Genomic DNA, 16,283 nt, shown 5'->3' on the forward strand with positions numbered 1-16,283 from the left:
AGATGTTTGGACTGTGGGAGGAAACCAGAGCACCCGCAGGAAACCCACACAGACACGGGGAGAATGTGCAAACTCCACAAAGACAGTTGCCCAAAGCAGGAATTGAACCCAGGTCCCTGGAGCTGGGTGCTAACCACTGAGCCACTGTGCCACCCAAATCAAAGGCCGCATTTCATCTCAGGTGAATGGGAAACTCAGCCCACAAGCCAAGACATTCAAAGTGAGAAGCACAACCAGTGGATTGTCTAACAATCTAAACTTGTGGGAAAATGGACAGGTCAAACAGGGACCTTGAAGGCATACCCTTTCTCCAGTGAATAGAGAGAGTGTGGCACAGGATGAAGCAAATCACAGAATCATACAATCTTCCAGAATCTATTTTATCCATCGAGCATGTGACAGCTCTTTGAAAATACTGTCCAATTGCATAACTCACACCCCAGTATTTCCCCATGAACCTACAAATGAGTCCTCTTCCCTCTTCCCACACACACATCCAGTTTCCTTCAGAAATATCAATCATTGACAAATTACTTTAAAATTTCTGACTTTTGGGTCATAATCTAATTAGCATTGAAATTGTTTCTCCTGACTTCCTCAATCCACCCCTCTAAGCAGCCAAATTGCAGCTTCTGTGATTACTTCACATCCCTCACCCTGGCACCGTTCTAATGAACCAACACTGGACCCTTTCCAAAGCTTTGGCATCCTTCTGAAATAGCGCGCACCAGTCTATGCTGAAGGGCACAATACCCCGCAGGGAGTTGCCTCTTTGAATTGGCTTATGAAGGAAGATTGGTCAGGCTTGGCTTTTAACGGCTAGAGTTTAGGAGAGTAAGAGGCAGATTGAAACAGATCAGATCCTGAGGGAAACAGGCAGGATGGAAAAAGGATATTTCCTCTTGTGGGGACAATATAAACCAACAGGTCACTGTTTCAAAACAAGGGTCATCCATTTAGAACAGAGGTGAGGAAATTTTCTCACAGAGGGTGGTGACTGTAGAAATCAATCAATGTATTTAAGACAAAGAGAGATGGGTTCTTGATTAGTAAGGGGATCAAAGGTTATGGGTAGAAGGCAGGAGAATATATGGTTGACAGCCAACAGCAAATGGCAGAGCAGACCCAATGGACCGAATGGCCAAAATCTGCTCCTATGTCTTCTGATCTTACCCAAGTTATTGCAGCCACAACTGCTCACACAGCAGCATGGTGGCTCAGTCGTTAGTACTGCTGCCTCACAGAACCACGGACCCAGATTTGATTCCAGCCTCGGATGACTGTCAGCGTGGAGTTTGAACATTCTCTCTGCGTCTGCTTGGGTTTCCTCTGGGTGTTCCGGTTTCCTCTCACAGTCCAAAGATGTGCAGGTTAGAGTGAATTGGCCATGCTAAATTGCCCATAGTGTTCAGGGATGTGTTAGTTAAGGGCAAATATAGGGGAATAGGTCTGGTTGGGTTTCTCTTAGGAGGGTCGGTGTGGATGTTTTGGGCTGTAGGGTCTGTTTCCATACTGTACGGATTCTATGATCACTTCTATGATAAAACCATTTAAAAGCCTCTTCCACCTTTCAACGAGATCAGAGCTGATCCACAACCTAACTAAACTGGGGTAATAGAGAGTATCAAAGTATATGGGTCCATTATCACACAGGAAGTAATGGGGAACATAATAATGGGATAATTGTCCACACTGGAATAACACAGAGTATAATAATGAATCTTCATCCATGCTGGGGTAGTGGGGAATATGTGACATTGGGATCATTGTCCACATTGGGTTAAGGGAGAGTATGTTAACGGGATCATTAGCTACACCAGGGTAATGGTGGCATGTAATAATGGGATTATTATCCACACTGGGAAGACAGGAAGTATAGTAACAGGATAGTGCAACACATACCCCTTTAGCAATGGACATTACAGAGGGCACAGCACCAAGCCTATATTGCTTGGCTGTGCCTGACTGGGCCTGGCACTGGAACCTGATCTGTAGATGCTCCCTGGTCTGGTCTGGTACACAGTAGGCCTTGTTCAAGCCTGTACAGTGCTATATCTATGGTTGGGTCAGTCTGAGATTTTCTTACAGGGGACCATGTTTTGTACCAGCCTTTGTCTACCAGCAGCTTCATTTCTACAGGCTACGGGTGTTTGCAAGAGGTAGGTACCTGTGAATTGTCCAGCAAGCATGATCACTGACTGCTGCCTTGATATCTAACTCTGACTGAGAAATCTGGCTGATATGTCAGAAATACTTTATGATTGAGAGAGTAGAAATACTTTCTGTTCATGAACTCGGTTGGTGATAGGGAGCTTGCGTAACTACATGGTTACAATCAATAACACCCTGCCCCTTTGAGAAGGCAATCTTGGTCTCTGACTGGCACTGACAAGGGGAGTTACAAAACAAAGGGGGTGGGTCTGGAAAACACAACATTAGTTACATCCCAAAGGCATTTTTAATCAGGCGATTGAGAGATACCAGAGAGGTCCCCAGCTGCTTCATCAAACAAATCACTGACAAATAAATTAAGGGCAGCTGTAACCTTGAGGGCTATGGAGAGGGATTGGCATGCAGACCTTGTGGTACACGTGTCTGCATCCAGCAGCTGGAATAGGTGTGACATGTTGGCCCAGGACTTCCTTAACATGACATATTGAATCTCCATCATTAGCAATTAACTCCAACAAAGTCTGGAGATGTAGTTCCCTGCCAGAATTCATTGCTGAATAATATCTTGCTCAATCTCCTTCTGAAGGCTGAGTGCCAGCTTACTTCCTAAGCTGGCAGCAACTCTGCTCCCTGTTGCCTTCTGTGCCTGTCCCATCAGTGAAACAGACTCTCGAGAAGACAGTCTGTTTGGATTGGCCACAGCAGTATGTGCTCAGTAAATGCAAATCGGGGACAATATTCAAATTCATTGTCAAAGACATGACCTCACAGAGTGTGCTCTTAAAACAATACAACAGAACTCTGATCCTGAGTTGATGAAGAATACAGAGTTCAGCATCCTTTACTCAGGGATAGCGACCCAACAACTTTTGCCTTTGTGCTTGATATGAGGCTGCTGCTCCTTGTAAATATACCACACTCTGCACCAGTGCCGCTCAGGAGTAAAGTCAGTGCAGTTGATTGTCGCTCATCAGGAGTCATTGAGATCCACAGTGTAGAGAAAAGCCCTCCCGCCTATCATGTCTGCACTGGTCAAAAAACAATCTTACCTATTCCAATCCCCTTTTCCAGCACTTGGCCTATAGGTTGCATGCCTTGGCAGCACAAATGCATATCAAAAATATTTCCTTATTGTTTTGAACGTTTCTGGCTCTACTACCCCTACAGGCAGTGAGCTCCAGATTCCCACCATCCTCTGGGTGAAAAGGTGTTTTCTCACATCTCCTCTAAACCTTCTATCCCTTACCTTAAATCTATGTCCCCAGTCGTTGATCCCTTCTCCAAAGGGAAAAGTTACATTCTGTCAGCAGTATCTATGCCCCTCATAATTTCATCAGTCTCAAACATGTCCCCTCTCAGTCTCCTCTCCTCTCAGAAAAACAGCCCCAGTCTGTCCAATCTCTCTGTGGCCTAACGTTTTGTACAGTTCCAGCACAATCTCCCTGCTCTTAAACTCTTAAAAGCTTTGTCTAATAAAAGTAATAAAAATAATATGCCTTCTTAACCACTTTATCCACCAGCCCGGATACCTTAAGGGACCAGCATACATATACACCAATGTCCCTCTGATCCAGAGTGCTTTCTGGGGTCTGACCGATTATCATGTCATCATTTATCTTGCCTTATTTGTTTTGCCCAACTGCATCACGACATCTTTATTCAGATTGAATTGTATTTGCCACTGATCAGCCATCTGACCATATCTTCCTGTCATCTAAGGCTATTCTCCTCGCTATTTACCACCCCACTAATTTTTGAATCATCTGCAAATTGATCAAACCCACACTGTGTTCAAATCTAAATCATTGATAAAAACCACAAACTGCATGGGCCCCAATACTGATCACCATGGAACTTCACTGGAAACAAACTTCCTGATGAAAAATACCCTCAACCATCATCCTCTGCTTCCTGCAACTTAGCCAATTGTGGACCCAATTTGCCAAATTTCCTTGATTCCCAGGGGGTCTCTGTCAGTCTCCCATGTGGGATCTTATCAAAAGTCCAAGCAGACAACATCAAAAGCATTGTCCTCATCTGGTCAGCTCTTTGAAAAATTCAATCAAGTTGATCAGACATCGCCTCCCCTTACAAAAACCATGCTGACTGTTCTTGATTAATCCCTGTCTCTCCAAATGCAGATGCATTCTGTCCCTCAGAATTGTTTCCAATAGTATCACCATCACTATAGTTAGACTGACTGGCCTGTAGTTTACAGGTTTATACCTTGTTCCCTTCTTGAATAACGGTACCACATTAGCTGTCCTCCAGTCCTCCACACCTTTCCTGTGGCCAGAGAGGACTTGACAATTTCTGTAAGTGGCCCTGCTTTTTCCTCCCTTGCCTCACTTAACGACCTGGAATACTTATCTACTTTTAGGTCCCATACCTCAGAAAGGATGTAGTGGTCCTGGAGAGGGTCCAGAGGAGGTTCATGAGAATGAACCCAGGAATGAAAGGCTTAACATACGAGGAACGTTTGAGGACTCTGGGTCTATACTCCATGGAGTTTAGAAGGATGAGGGGCAATCTAATTGAAACTTACAGAATACTGAATGGCCTGAACAGAGTGGATGTTGAGAAGGAGAAACGAGGACCCAGGGGCACAGCTTTAGAGTAAAAGGAAGACCCTTTACAACAATGATGAGGAGAAACTTCTTTTGCCAGAGAGTGGTGAATCTATGGAAATCATTGCCACAGAATGCAATGGAGGCCATGTTATTTAGTATATTTAAGACAGAGATGGAAAGGTTTTTGATTGTCAAGGGGATCAAAGATTACAGGGAGAATGGGGTTGAGAAATGTATCAGCCATGACTGAATGGCAGAGCAGACTTGATGGGCCAAATGGCCTGATTTCTGCTCCTATGTCTTATGGTTTTTAAGCCTGTCAGATCTGCAGAATCTCCTCTCTGTCTTTATTAATGGTATCACAAGATATAGCAGTTGGAAAATGGAGGCTTCAAATCTTCCAGACTGTGTATATCGGTCATTTGAGAAGATGAGGCTGTGACAAGGCACTGTCATTACATTCAGTATCGTTGAACATAAGATGGCAATCAGTGGACACAAAGCCCTCTTCATGGGTCCTTCATGATTGCATGTCCAAACTGGATTATGTGGGATATTTATGTGGAATTAACTGGATTATACTTCGATCTCTGGGTTGAAGATCTGGGTTGAAATCCTCCCCGCCATGTCATAACACACTCAGTGAGGCTGAAGAATGAAAAAGAATGTTAACTTCCAGATTAATGATGAATTGAAAACAAATGGTGAGCATTGTTTAACCACTTGAATAATGATAAATGCAAAAACCCTTCGAAGGGCTCACATTCCAGTCCTGCACTTTGGGAAAAGAAGAGCAACTGACTCCTCCAACTTTGCAATTGGTTCATTCAATTTTCAGATTTTACTGCACAATTGAGACCACCAGTCCCCTGTGATATCACTTCTATTGTATTGTCTACACTAACCCCATTGAAAACAAAGCCCATCCCTTTTTTTGCCAAAAGCTGTTCCTTGACTCAAGGAGATTCTGTCCTTGATTTTTTTCAGAGGGGTAATAAACCAGGTTGGGCTCCAATCAGTCTGGTATGGTACAGAGATGAAAAGGATTTTGAGATGCCTTTTGTTTATATGTAAACAGATGAGACTTCAGGCCAAAGTGGTCATGTTTTAAAAGGCTAGATTAGAGTGGTGCTGGAAAAGCACAGCAGGTCAGGCAGCTTCCGAGGAGCAGGAAAATCGACATTTTGGGCAAAAGCCCTTCATCAGGAACGAGGCAGGAGCCTCTAGGGTGGAGAGATAACTTAATCCAGGTACTTTTCATTATACACTTACCGAAACAAATTGCAAAGTTATGGTCTGAGGTGCCTGCTTAATAAAGTTTTGAGTGGTCTGGCTTAGTCCATAACACCATAAATTTATCTCTCCACCCTGAAGGCTCCTGCCTCATTCCTGATGAAGGGCTTTTGCCTGAAACATTGATTTTCCTACTCCTCAGATGCTGCCTGACCTGCTGTGCTTTTCCAGCATCACTCTAATCTCCAGCATCTGCAGTCCTCACTTTTGCCATGGTTTAAAAGTGACCTGTATAAGAATGGGGAGTGGTCAGCTCTCTAGCTGAGCTGAGCAGTTTCCTGATGAATGGCTTGTGCCCGAAACATCGATCCTCTTGCTCCTCAGATGCTGCCTGACCTGCTGTGCTTTTTCAGCAATATACCCTCAACTCTGAGCTCCAGCATCTGCAGTCCTCACTTTCTCTCAGTTTTTAGTTTAGTCTGATCTGGTGACAAGTTCAACAAGAGCTACATTGAATCTCTCTCTCTCTCTCTTTCTGCCCTTGAACTTCAACCTGTAAACATGTACTCCATTTATACTGGTTTTTAAAGGGAATTTGCTTATTGGGACTGTTGTGTGTATTCGGATCAGCATAATTAAGTCTAGTAGGATAGTTTGAGTTCTGTGGGGGTTCTTTATTCTGTTCTTTGTGTTTCATTGTGTAATTCTGTGAATAAAGTTTTGTTGGTTTTAAAATCTAGTAGTCAACCTAGCTAACTTAATCCAGGTAATTTTCATTGTATACTTAACCGAAACAAATTGCAAAGTGATGGTCTGAGCTGCCTGCTTAAGAATATTTTGATTGGTCTGGCTTAGTCCATAACACCATGACCATTTCCTCAGAGACTACATAGAATGAGGCCAATCACAGAGTTAAATTGACCACAGGCGTGAAGAATGCCATGAACCATATTCCCAGATTCTACACAATTCCCAGCCCCTGACCAAACATGGGCCCATGCCATTGTACAGGGCAGCTCAACTGACTGCAGCCTGGACCGACACCATAATATCATCCTGACTGACCGAAACTGCTTTATTTGACCATCAGGATGGACAATGATGCAGACTGTAACTGTATGAAATCCATAACTCAAGTTGCACCGACCACATGACTGAAAGCGGCCCAGCCCCTAGACTCTAAAAGGCCCAGCCCCTGAATCAAGTGGCTGGAGTCCAGCCCCTCTGCTTTGACTTTCACACATCACTTCAAACATTCGCATTGCCTCATAATGTAAGTTGTTGATATATCCTGCCCCTCTGGCCTTGACGCTGCACAGCAAAATGACCCATAATTCCTCCACCCTTGAGGACTGGTATTTTTCAATGTTTCCTCAAGCCAGAAGGTTTCTGAACCTGTTTGTGAGAGAAACCGGGAGAAAGTGAGGACTGCAGATGCTGGAGATCAGAGCCGAAAAGTGTGGCGCTGGAAAAGCACTGGCAAGTCAGGCAGGAGAGTTGACGTTTTGGGCATAAGCCCTTCATCAGGAATGTGTGAAACCAGTAAGCCAGAAGCTGACTATCTGTCCATCTGTGTGAAAATAATATTACAAAGGAAAAAGATGCCAGGCAGTCCAAATCTGTCAGTACTACCTCTAAGCATCAATGGTGTCCAAGTGTGCCCAATCTCAAGTAGTCTGATGTTGTGAGGTGGATACATTGACAATGCCCTGTTATGTTGATGAAGGGATTCAACTGCCATGAAGGCACTTGCAGCAGATGACATGATTGCCAGTAAAGAAAAGGAAAATGGTTGGCACAGCCATGACTCGATGCTGAGGTATGAACTTAACAGGTATCCAGGGTGAAAGTGAGGACTGCAGATCCTGGAAACCAGAGTTTAGATCAGAGTGGTGCTGGAAAAGCACAGCAGGTCAGCCAGCATCCGAGGAGCAGGAAAATCGACATTTCAGGCAAAAGTCCTTCATCAGGAAGCCTGATGAAAGGCTTTTGCCCGAAACGTCGATTTTCCTGCTCCTCAGATGCTGCCTGACCTGCTATGCTTTTCCAGCACCACTCTGATCTAAACTCTTAACAGGTATCCACTCTGTTTTGAGACATTGAGAATTATGACCAGGGAAAACATTACTCAGGAAGGGGAGGTTTGCACAGTAAGCGTAATTAATGAGGTACAAACTCATGCGACTAAATTTTATTGTCATCAGATAGTAAGAATTGGATCTTGCTATCTAGGTAGAAGTGAATTGCAAGAGTTTTTCTCAACACAGACTTTCACTCATTGGAGCCATTACATTCATCATTATTCTCCCCACCTCTGGGAAGGTAAAATCATACCCAAGGTTAGGCCACTTGAAATCAGAGCTGTGCCACCGTGCCACGGTTAGCACTGCTGCCTCACAGTGCCAGAGACCTGGGTTCAATTCCCGCCTCAGGCGACTGACTGTGTGGAGTTTGCACATTTTCCCCGTGTCTGCGTGGGTTTCCTCCGGGTGCTCCGGTTTCCTCCCACAGTCCAAAGATGTGCAGGGCAGGTGAATTGGCCATGCTAAATTGTCCGTAGTGTTAGGTAAGGGGTAGATGTAGGGGTATGGGTGGGTTGCGCTTCGGCGGGGCGGTGTGGACTTGTTGGGCCGAAGGGCCTGTTTCCACACTAAGTAATCTAATCTAATCTAATCTAAAAAAGATTATAGAACATTTTTCATGTTAAGGACAATGGAAATGCGGAAATCTCACAATAAATGACAGGTCAATTGAGCTTTGTAAATCTGGTAAACAGATTTTTTGTTTTTCTCCATATCACATTTTTAATTTGAGGAGAAATCCTGTAAGCGATCTCCTTCATCTCCAAAGGTGATCCAACTAAATGTACAACAACTGTTCACTTGAAATGAATTCAACTGCATTTCTATGGAAGGAGGTTAAACAGGTCAGCTCCAGTGAGTAATGTTATGGGTGGTTTGTGGTTCCTGGATGGCCTGATGTACTAGTGTGCTGTGAAGGTCACAGTTTGAGGACAGTCATTAAACACTTGCACTACAGATAAAGAAATACAAATATCACTCTCACTCTTAGTGGTGCCTTATAGCCACTGTCAAAAGGAACCAGGACAAAAGAATTTCAATTAATTTCATGCCACAACACGCTTTGTTCAAAATGTTCTTACATGGGAATTATAGAGAGCTCTCATTTTCTCCAATTGTTTAATCACCTTCCACAGCCCATATGTAGACTTTGGAGTAGGACTGCTTGGAAAATTGTTAGTGTAATAACAACAAACAACTGGGATTATATCATGAAACTTCATCCTCTGTCTTTGAATCACTTGAATACTACACTAATTACTGATTGAAATCCTAACTCAACTTATGATAGTCACTTCAGGAGGCGAAGACAGTTAATCTCTGAACAAGGTTTCTGTATCAGAGGAATTTGTAAATCAGAGGAATTGGGCAGATGTTCTGGATGTGAATCAACCCAGTCTCAGTAGCTACATGGAACTCGGTCAATATGCAACATTGGACATATACATGTAATAAAAACGATGGTTGGACAACAATGATTCATCTGCTGTGATGGTGACCCAACTCTCAAAAACTTCTCATTAAGAACACCAAAGTCCTCCACAAGGAGGATTTAAACCCATTCTTCACCCAGACATGGAATATGCCAACAGCTTCTTTAGCAAGGAAACTTAGCCAATCTACTTTCACCAACAGTGAATAAGCATTCATCCAGAGCAGTGACTGTACTACACTTTTATTTTTAAGATTAGATTACTTACTGTGTGGAAACAGGCCCTTTGGCCCAACAAGTCCACACCGACCCTCCGAAGAGCAACCCACCAAGACCCATTCTCCTACATTTACCCCTTCACCTAACACTACGGGCAATTTAGCATGGCCAATTCACCTAACCTGCACATCTTTAGACTGTGGGAGGAAACCAGAGCACTCGGAGGAAACGCACGCAGAGACAGGAGAATGTGCAAACTCCACACAGACAGTTGACCGAGGCAGGATTTGAACCTGGGTCTCTGGCCCTGTGAGGCAGCAGTGCTAACCACTGTGCCACCGTGCTGCCTGTTTTTTTTTAAACCCTTGATTCGATTCCAGACTGTATCTCATTCCTGGGTATCTGGTATGCTGTATATAAACCACCCCGAACTTCTTGATAAACCCAACCTCCCTCATAGTCTGAGACAAGCTCAAATCAATACACAGAATCACAGTGATCTGCTCCTCAACCAGCCCAACATTCAACCTTGCCATTAAAGCTGAAGCCCAGATTCCCAGAAGAATTCAATTTGTATCAAATATACAGAATGTCAACGTTCTCACCTGTTGATCCAAGGAAATACCTCTCTAACACAGATCCGTAGCCTGTGGGGGTGTCCTGTAGGTTGCTGATGATGAAAGGTTGGGAGTCAATGTCAGCATTGTTAATGGGCCAGTATTGAGAATGCATGCTTCCTCCTCCATACCATGACACATTGTCCATGGAAAAACAATCCTGTGAACAGAGAACCCAATGACCAACTCCATTGAAATTACAGAACAGAAACAGGCCATTTTGTCAAATTTGCAGTTTATGCTTCACACTCACCACCTCCTATTTCTCATAGTCGAAACTGTGGTGCGGGAAAAGCACAGCAGGCCAGGCAGCATCTGAGGAGCAGGAGAATCAACGTTTGGGTAGAAGCCCTTCACCAGGACTGAGGCTTGTGGGCAAGAGGGCTGAGAGATAAATGGGAAGGGGGTGGGGTTGGGGGAGGGGCAGGGGGGAAGGTAGCTGAGAATGCGATAAGTAGAAGAAGGTGAGGGGGAACATGATAGGTCGGGGGGAAGGGGGAGGGAGGTGGAGGTGGAGCGGATTGATGGGGAAGATGATGGACAGGTCAGGAGTATGGTGCCAAGTTGGAGGCCTGGGACTGGAATAATGTAGTGGGAGGGGAAATGAAGGAACTGTTGAAATCCACATTTATCCCATGTGGTTGCAGGGTCCCAAGGCGGAATATGAGGCGTTCCTCCTCCAGGCGTTGGGTGGTAACAGTTTGGCAATGGAGGCGGCCCTGGATCTGCATGTCCTTGGCAGAGTGGCAGGGGAAATTGAAGTGTTCAGCCATGGGATGGTGGGTTGGCTGGTGCGTGTGTCCTAGAGATGTTCTCTGAAACAATCTGCAAGTAGGCATCCCCTGTCTCCCCGATGTAGAGGAGACCACATCGGATGCAACAGATACAGGAGATGACATTGGTCAGGTACAGGTACATTTCTGTTGGATGTGGAAGGGTCCTTTAGGATCTTGGACGGAGGTGAGGGGATTGGTGTGGGCGCAGATTTTACACTTCCTGCCGTGGTAGGGGAAGGTGCTTTGAATGGGGTGTAGGCTGGTGGGGGCGTGGACGTGACGAGGGAGCCACAGAGGGAATGGTCGCTCTGGAATGCTGATAGTGGTAGGGAGAGAAATATATCTCAGGTGGTGGGGTCCTATTTCTCATAACAATGAATCAAAACCTCAAAGTACTTATGAACACATTGAACTTTTAAGTCAATGTGCTTTTTTCTAAAAAAAAGGACAGCTACAGTCAAAAGATGACAGTGATTATGCAACAGTGTTCTGTGCAGATATGTTTATGTTTTACCCTTTCAAGAAAGCATAAATAAAATGTTAGGGCTCGAAACGAACTGCAACCATTGGTCTCTGTGTTCATGGCCTGATGTACTAGTGTGCTGTAAAGTTCACCATTTGAGGACAGTCATTAAACCCTTGCATTACAGGTAAAGAAAATCAAATCTCTCACTCTTAGTGCTACCAGACAGCAACTGTCAAAGGGAACCAGGATAAAAGAATTTCCGTCAACTTGCAAAGCCAAGAGTATTCAACCGTCAATGTAGCAACCACAACTGTCCAATGTCTCAGAGACTGATTGAATTTGTAAATTTTTTCTTCGGATTCACTTTTCATTGCTAGTCTGGATGTTGTTTTTTTTGCAGTTAGCAAAACTTCCTCTTTTGTTAACTCAAGGAAGTCTGATTAAATTGGCTCCCTTCTTAAAACAAATGAATTTGAGTTCAAGAGAAAGTATCCACTGGGAAGGGATCCTTCACAAATCAATCTTGTCAGGACCAACGAAAAATGACTGAATAAAGGAGGGGAGCTAACATCCCTCCTCATCTGGAACTGAAAAATTTGGGGAATGTCATCCACGGACTCATCATCACTTATTTTGTTTTCATCTTATATTATTAGTATAATCTTTTAATCCTTTCTCCCTCACATGGGTGGGTTGCTTTTGTTAAACATATCAGTATGGGTCCCCTAAAAGTCCATGTGGCATTAGGTTCAACATTCCCACTGAATCTGTTAGAGACTATTTTATAGTTCTAACCCTAGTTTTGCAATTCATAACAAGAAGAAACATTCAAACCTTCTACAATTAACAGGCTTTAAGAAACCAGACAACATACAATGTTCTCCAAGAAATTCAATGCATTGAAATTAAGCTTCATTATTCCCAAAGTCATCCAAAGGATTCAAAGTGTTATCAAAGAATGCAAAATTCTCCACTTTACCTTTTAGACACAGGTTGACAAAGCACAGCCCAGGTTTCTGTACTTCAGAAATACTAATGCTTTGAAATAAATAACCTTTCGCTACAGTAAACAATTATGAACCATCAAGAGGGAGACAGGGGGAGAGGGAGGGAGGGACGAATGTGCACGCGCACACACTCACAAAAAGAGGTCATTATGGGTGGTGGAAAAAACTAGGATGACCCCCGTTCCATAGACCCAAATCACTAAAATGAGATGATAATTTTTGATTCTTAGAACCTACTGCTCCTTGATCTTCCTTCTTCAGATACCATCACTTGCTTGCAGGAGACATGGAGCAACAAGGTGACTCCTAAAATCTTTGACCTATTGGTTAAAAACTACAGCTAACAACAACCAACCAAGGAGGGAAAACAAACTGGCTTTCTTCGGCTTGTGGCGTCTTTATTTTTTAAATGCAGAGAAAAGGGCAGCACCTTCCTTTCTGAAGGTCCAATGGCTTCTTACCAAACATACACAAGCTGTTCAGCTAGCGGCAAGCCAATCACATAATTGTCAGCAAGCAGAGGGTCTGCACATTAACAACTGGTCACCATTCCACAGGCCAATCAACTACTTGTTGCTGGTTGAATCTCTGTTCACACACTCCACTGTCTCCAGCTTATCTGTAGTAACATTCCCCACTACTTCAACAAAGATCAATGTAAAAAGCATTTGCAATGAGTGTCAAGTAACTTGCTTTTAAAAAGTGCAGCAATCTTTCTACAATCTTTTGCTTTTAAACCAGTCATAAAGTCATAGAGCTGTACAGCACGGAAAGACCTTTGGTCCAACTTGTCCATGCCAACCAGATAGCCTAACCGATTAGCCAGCATTTGGACCATATCCCTCTAAATCCTTCCTATTCATATACCCATCCAGATGCCTTTTAAATGTTGTAATTGTACCAGCCTCCACCACTTCCTCTGGCAGCTCATGCCATACAGGCACCTCAGTCTGCATGAAAAAGTTGCCCCTTAGGTCCCTTTTAAATCTTCCTTTCCCATTTCAGTCCACAGTCATAGAAAAACCGAGAAACAAATCAAAACATAGAAATATTTAAAAAGTACCATTTTTACACTCATGCAGTAGCAGAACCGCAAGTATTCACCAATGTCCTCACCAATTATCACCATTGTCTAAAATGAAAGCCAAGTCATACAAAAGCATCAAGTTCCCAGACACCATATATAAATTGGCACAAAACATTAGGTACAAGTTAGCAATCAATATTTGTTCAAAGGTACTGACGCACACTTTTACACACAAAAAGCCATCACCTTACCTTCAACAGACGGGTGAGGTTTCAACTGAAGCAATGCAATCTCATACTTTAATTAATCAATTACCACCTATTTCATTGAAGCTCAGTTTTCAATCCCAGAACAGAATTTAGCAATTTACGTTACAAACGCTATAATCCCATTCACAATATTTTTCCTTTTACTAGCTCTTGAACTGACAGCCTGTAGCTAGATGCTGGATTAATGGTGCTGGAAGAGCACAGCAGTTCAGGTAGCACCCGAGGAGCAGTAAAATCGACGTTTCCGGCAAAAGCCCTCCATCAGGAATAAAGGCAGAGAGCCTGAAGCATGGAGAGATAAGCTAGAGGAGGGTGGGGGTGGGGAGAAAGTAGTATGGAGTACAATAGGTGAGTGGGGGAGGGGATGAAGGTGATAGGTCGGGGGCGGGGGGAGGGTGGAGTGGATAGGTGGAAAAGAAGATAGGCAAGTAGGACAAGTCATGGGGACAGTGCTGAGCTGGAAGTTTGGAACTAGGGTGAGGTTGGGGAGGGGGGGGGGGGGGAGGAAGGGGAAATGAGGAAACTGTTGAAGTCCACATTGATGCCCTAGAGTTGAAGTGTTCCGAGGCAGAAGATGAGGCATTCTTCCTCCAGGCATCTGGTGGTGTTGGAGCGGCGGTAAAGGAGGCCCAGGACCTTCATGTCCTCGACAGAGTGGGAGGGGGAGTTGAAATGCTGGGCCACGGGGCGGTTTGGTTGATTGGTGCGGGTGTCCTGGAGATGTTTCCTAAAGCGCTCTACTAGGAGGCGTCCAGTCTCCCCAATATAGAGGAGACCGCATCGGGAGCAACGGATACAATAAATGGTATTAGTGGATGTGCAGGTAAAACTTTGATGGATGTGGAAGGGTCCTTTAGGGCCTTGGATGAAGGTGAGGGAGGTGGTGTGGGCGCAGGTTTTGCAGTTCCTGCGGTGGCAGGGGAAGGTGCCAGGATGGGAGGGTGGGTTATAAGGGGGCGTGGACCTGACCAGGTAGTCACGGAGGGAACAGTCTTTGCGGAAGGCGGAAAGGGATGGGGAGGGAAATATATCCCTGGTAGTGGGGTCTTTTTGGAGGTGGCGGAAATGTCAGCGGATGATTTGGTTTATGCGAAGGTTGGTAGGGTGGAAGGTGAGCACCAGGGGTGTTCTGTCCTTGTTATGGTTGGAGGGGTGGGGTCTGAGGGCGGAGGTGCGGGATGTGGATGAGATGCGTTGGAGGGCATCTTTAACCACGTGGGAAGGGAAATTGCGGTCTCTAAAGAAGGAGGCCATCTGGTGTGTTCTGTGGTAGAACTGGTCCTCCTGGGAGCAGATAGGGCGGAGGCGGAGGAATTGGGAACACGGAATGGCATTTTTGCAAGAGGTAGGGTGGGAAGAGGTGTAATCCAGGTAGCTGTGGGAGTCAGTGGGTTTGTAAAAAATGTCAGTGTCAAGTTAGTCGTCGTTAATTGAGATGGAGAGGTTTGCCTGCCATTTTCTGGTTGTTAAACTGAACTAATGGAGTGCCACAGCAGTCAGTGCTGGGTCCTCAACTATTTACAATCTATTTCAGTGACGTGGGTAAAGGAATTGAATGTATGATAGTTTCCAACTTATCCTTGTGACATCAGAAAATCAGCTAAGTTGCAAAAGGACAAAAGAAGTTAGCAAAGGTAGGTTAAGTGACTGGGCAAGATGGAATATAATGTGGGAAAATGTGAACTTGTCCATGTTGGCAAGAAGAACAGCAAAACTGCACACTCTCTGAGTGAAGAGAGATAATATTATTCTATATTACAGAAGGGTCTGGATGTCCTGGTACATGAAACACAAGAAATTAGATTACAGGTACAGCAAGTGATTAGGAAGGCAAAAGGAATGTTGGGCCTTAGTGAAAAGGAGACCAAGTACAAATGTTGTGTTGCTGCACAGGCTTGGTGAGACCACATCTGAAATACATCATCATGTTTTGGTATCATCACCAAAGAAAAGATATACCCTGTAACTGCAACTCAAGGCAGTAGAGTGATTCAACCTCTTCCTGAAGTGAGTGGGTTATCTTATGAAGAAAGGCTGGACATGTTGGGCCTGAATCCGCTTGTGTCTAGAAGAATGCGAGGTGATCTTAGTGAAACAAAGGAACTTTGACAGGATGGATTTTGAGAGAATGTTACTTCTTTGGGGAAATCTAAAACATATTAAAAAAAGAGGTTAACTAATTTAAAAATGAGGTAGGAATTACTTTTATGTCAAATGCTGTTAAGTCTGTGGAATTCTCTTCACCATAGAGGAGGCTGGATTGTTGAACTCTATATAGAGTTAGACAATCCTTAATTGACAAGGGATTCAAGGATTATTTTGGGGGCAATGACAGAAAGGTACAGTTAAGACACAACCAGAACAGCCAAGATGTTACTGAAAGTAGAGCAGGCTGAAGGGGTGAATTGGCCTAA

General features: G+C 44.2%; 1 protein-coding gene across 1 annotated transcript in view; it reads right to left on the bottom strand.

Moving 5' to 3' along the window:
- The window catches only part of LOC140493450 (SITS-binding protein), an 85,056-nt gene that overhangs the window by 55,108 nt on the left and 13,665 nt on the right, over positions 1–16,283 (bottom strand). The window contains exon 2 of the mRNA XM_072591894.1: positions 10,313–10,484. Within this exon, the coding sequence (XP_072447995.1) occupies positions 10,313–10,484 (172 nt within the window). The remainder of the gene's footprint in view (positions 1–10,312; positions 10,485–16,283) is intronic.

This window comes from Chiloscyllium punctatum, chromosome 22 (assembly GCF_047496795.1).
Source record: "Chiloscyllium punctatum isolate Juve2018m chromosome 22, sChiPun1.3, whole genome shotgun sequence".
Taxonomy (NCBI): Eukaryota; Metazoa; Chordata; class Chondrichthyes; order Orectolobiformes; family Hemiscylliidae; genus Chiloscyllium; species Chiloscyllium punctatum.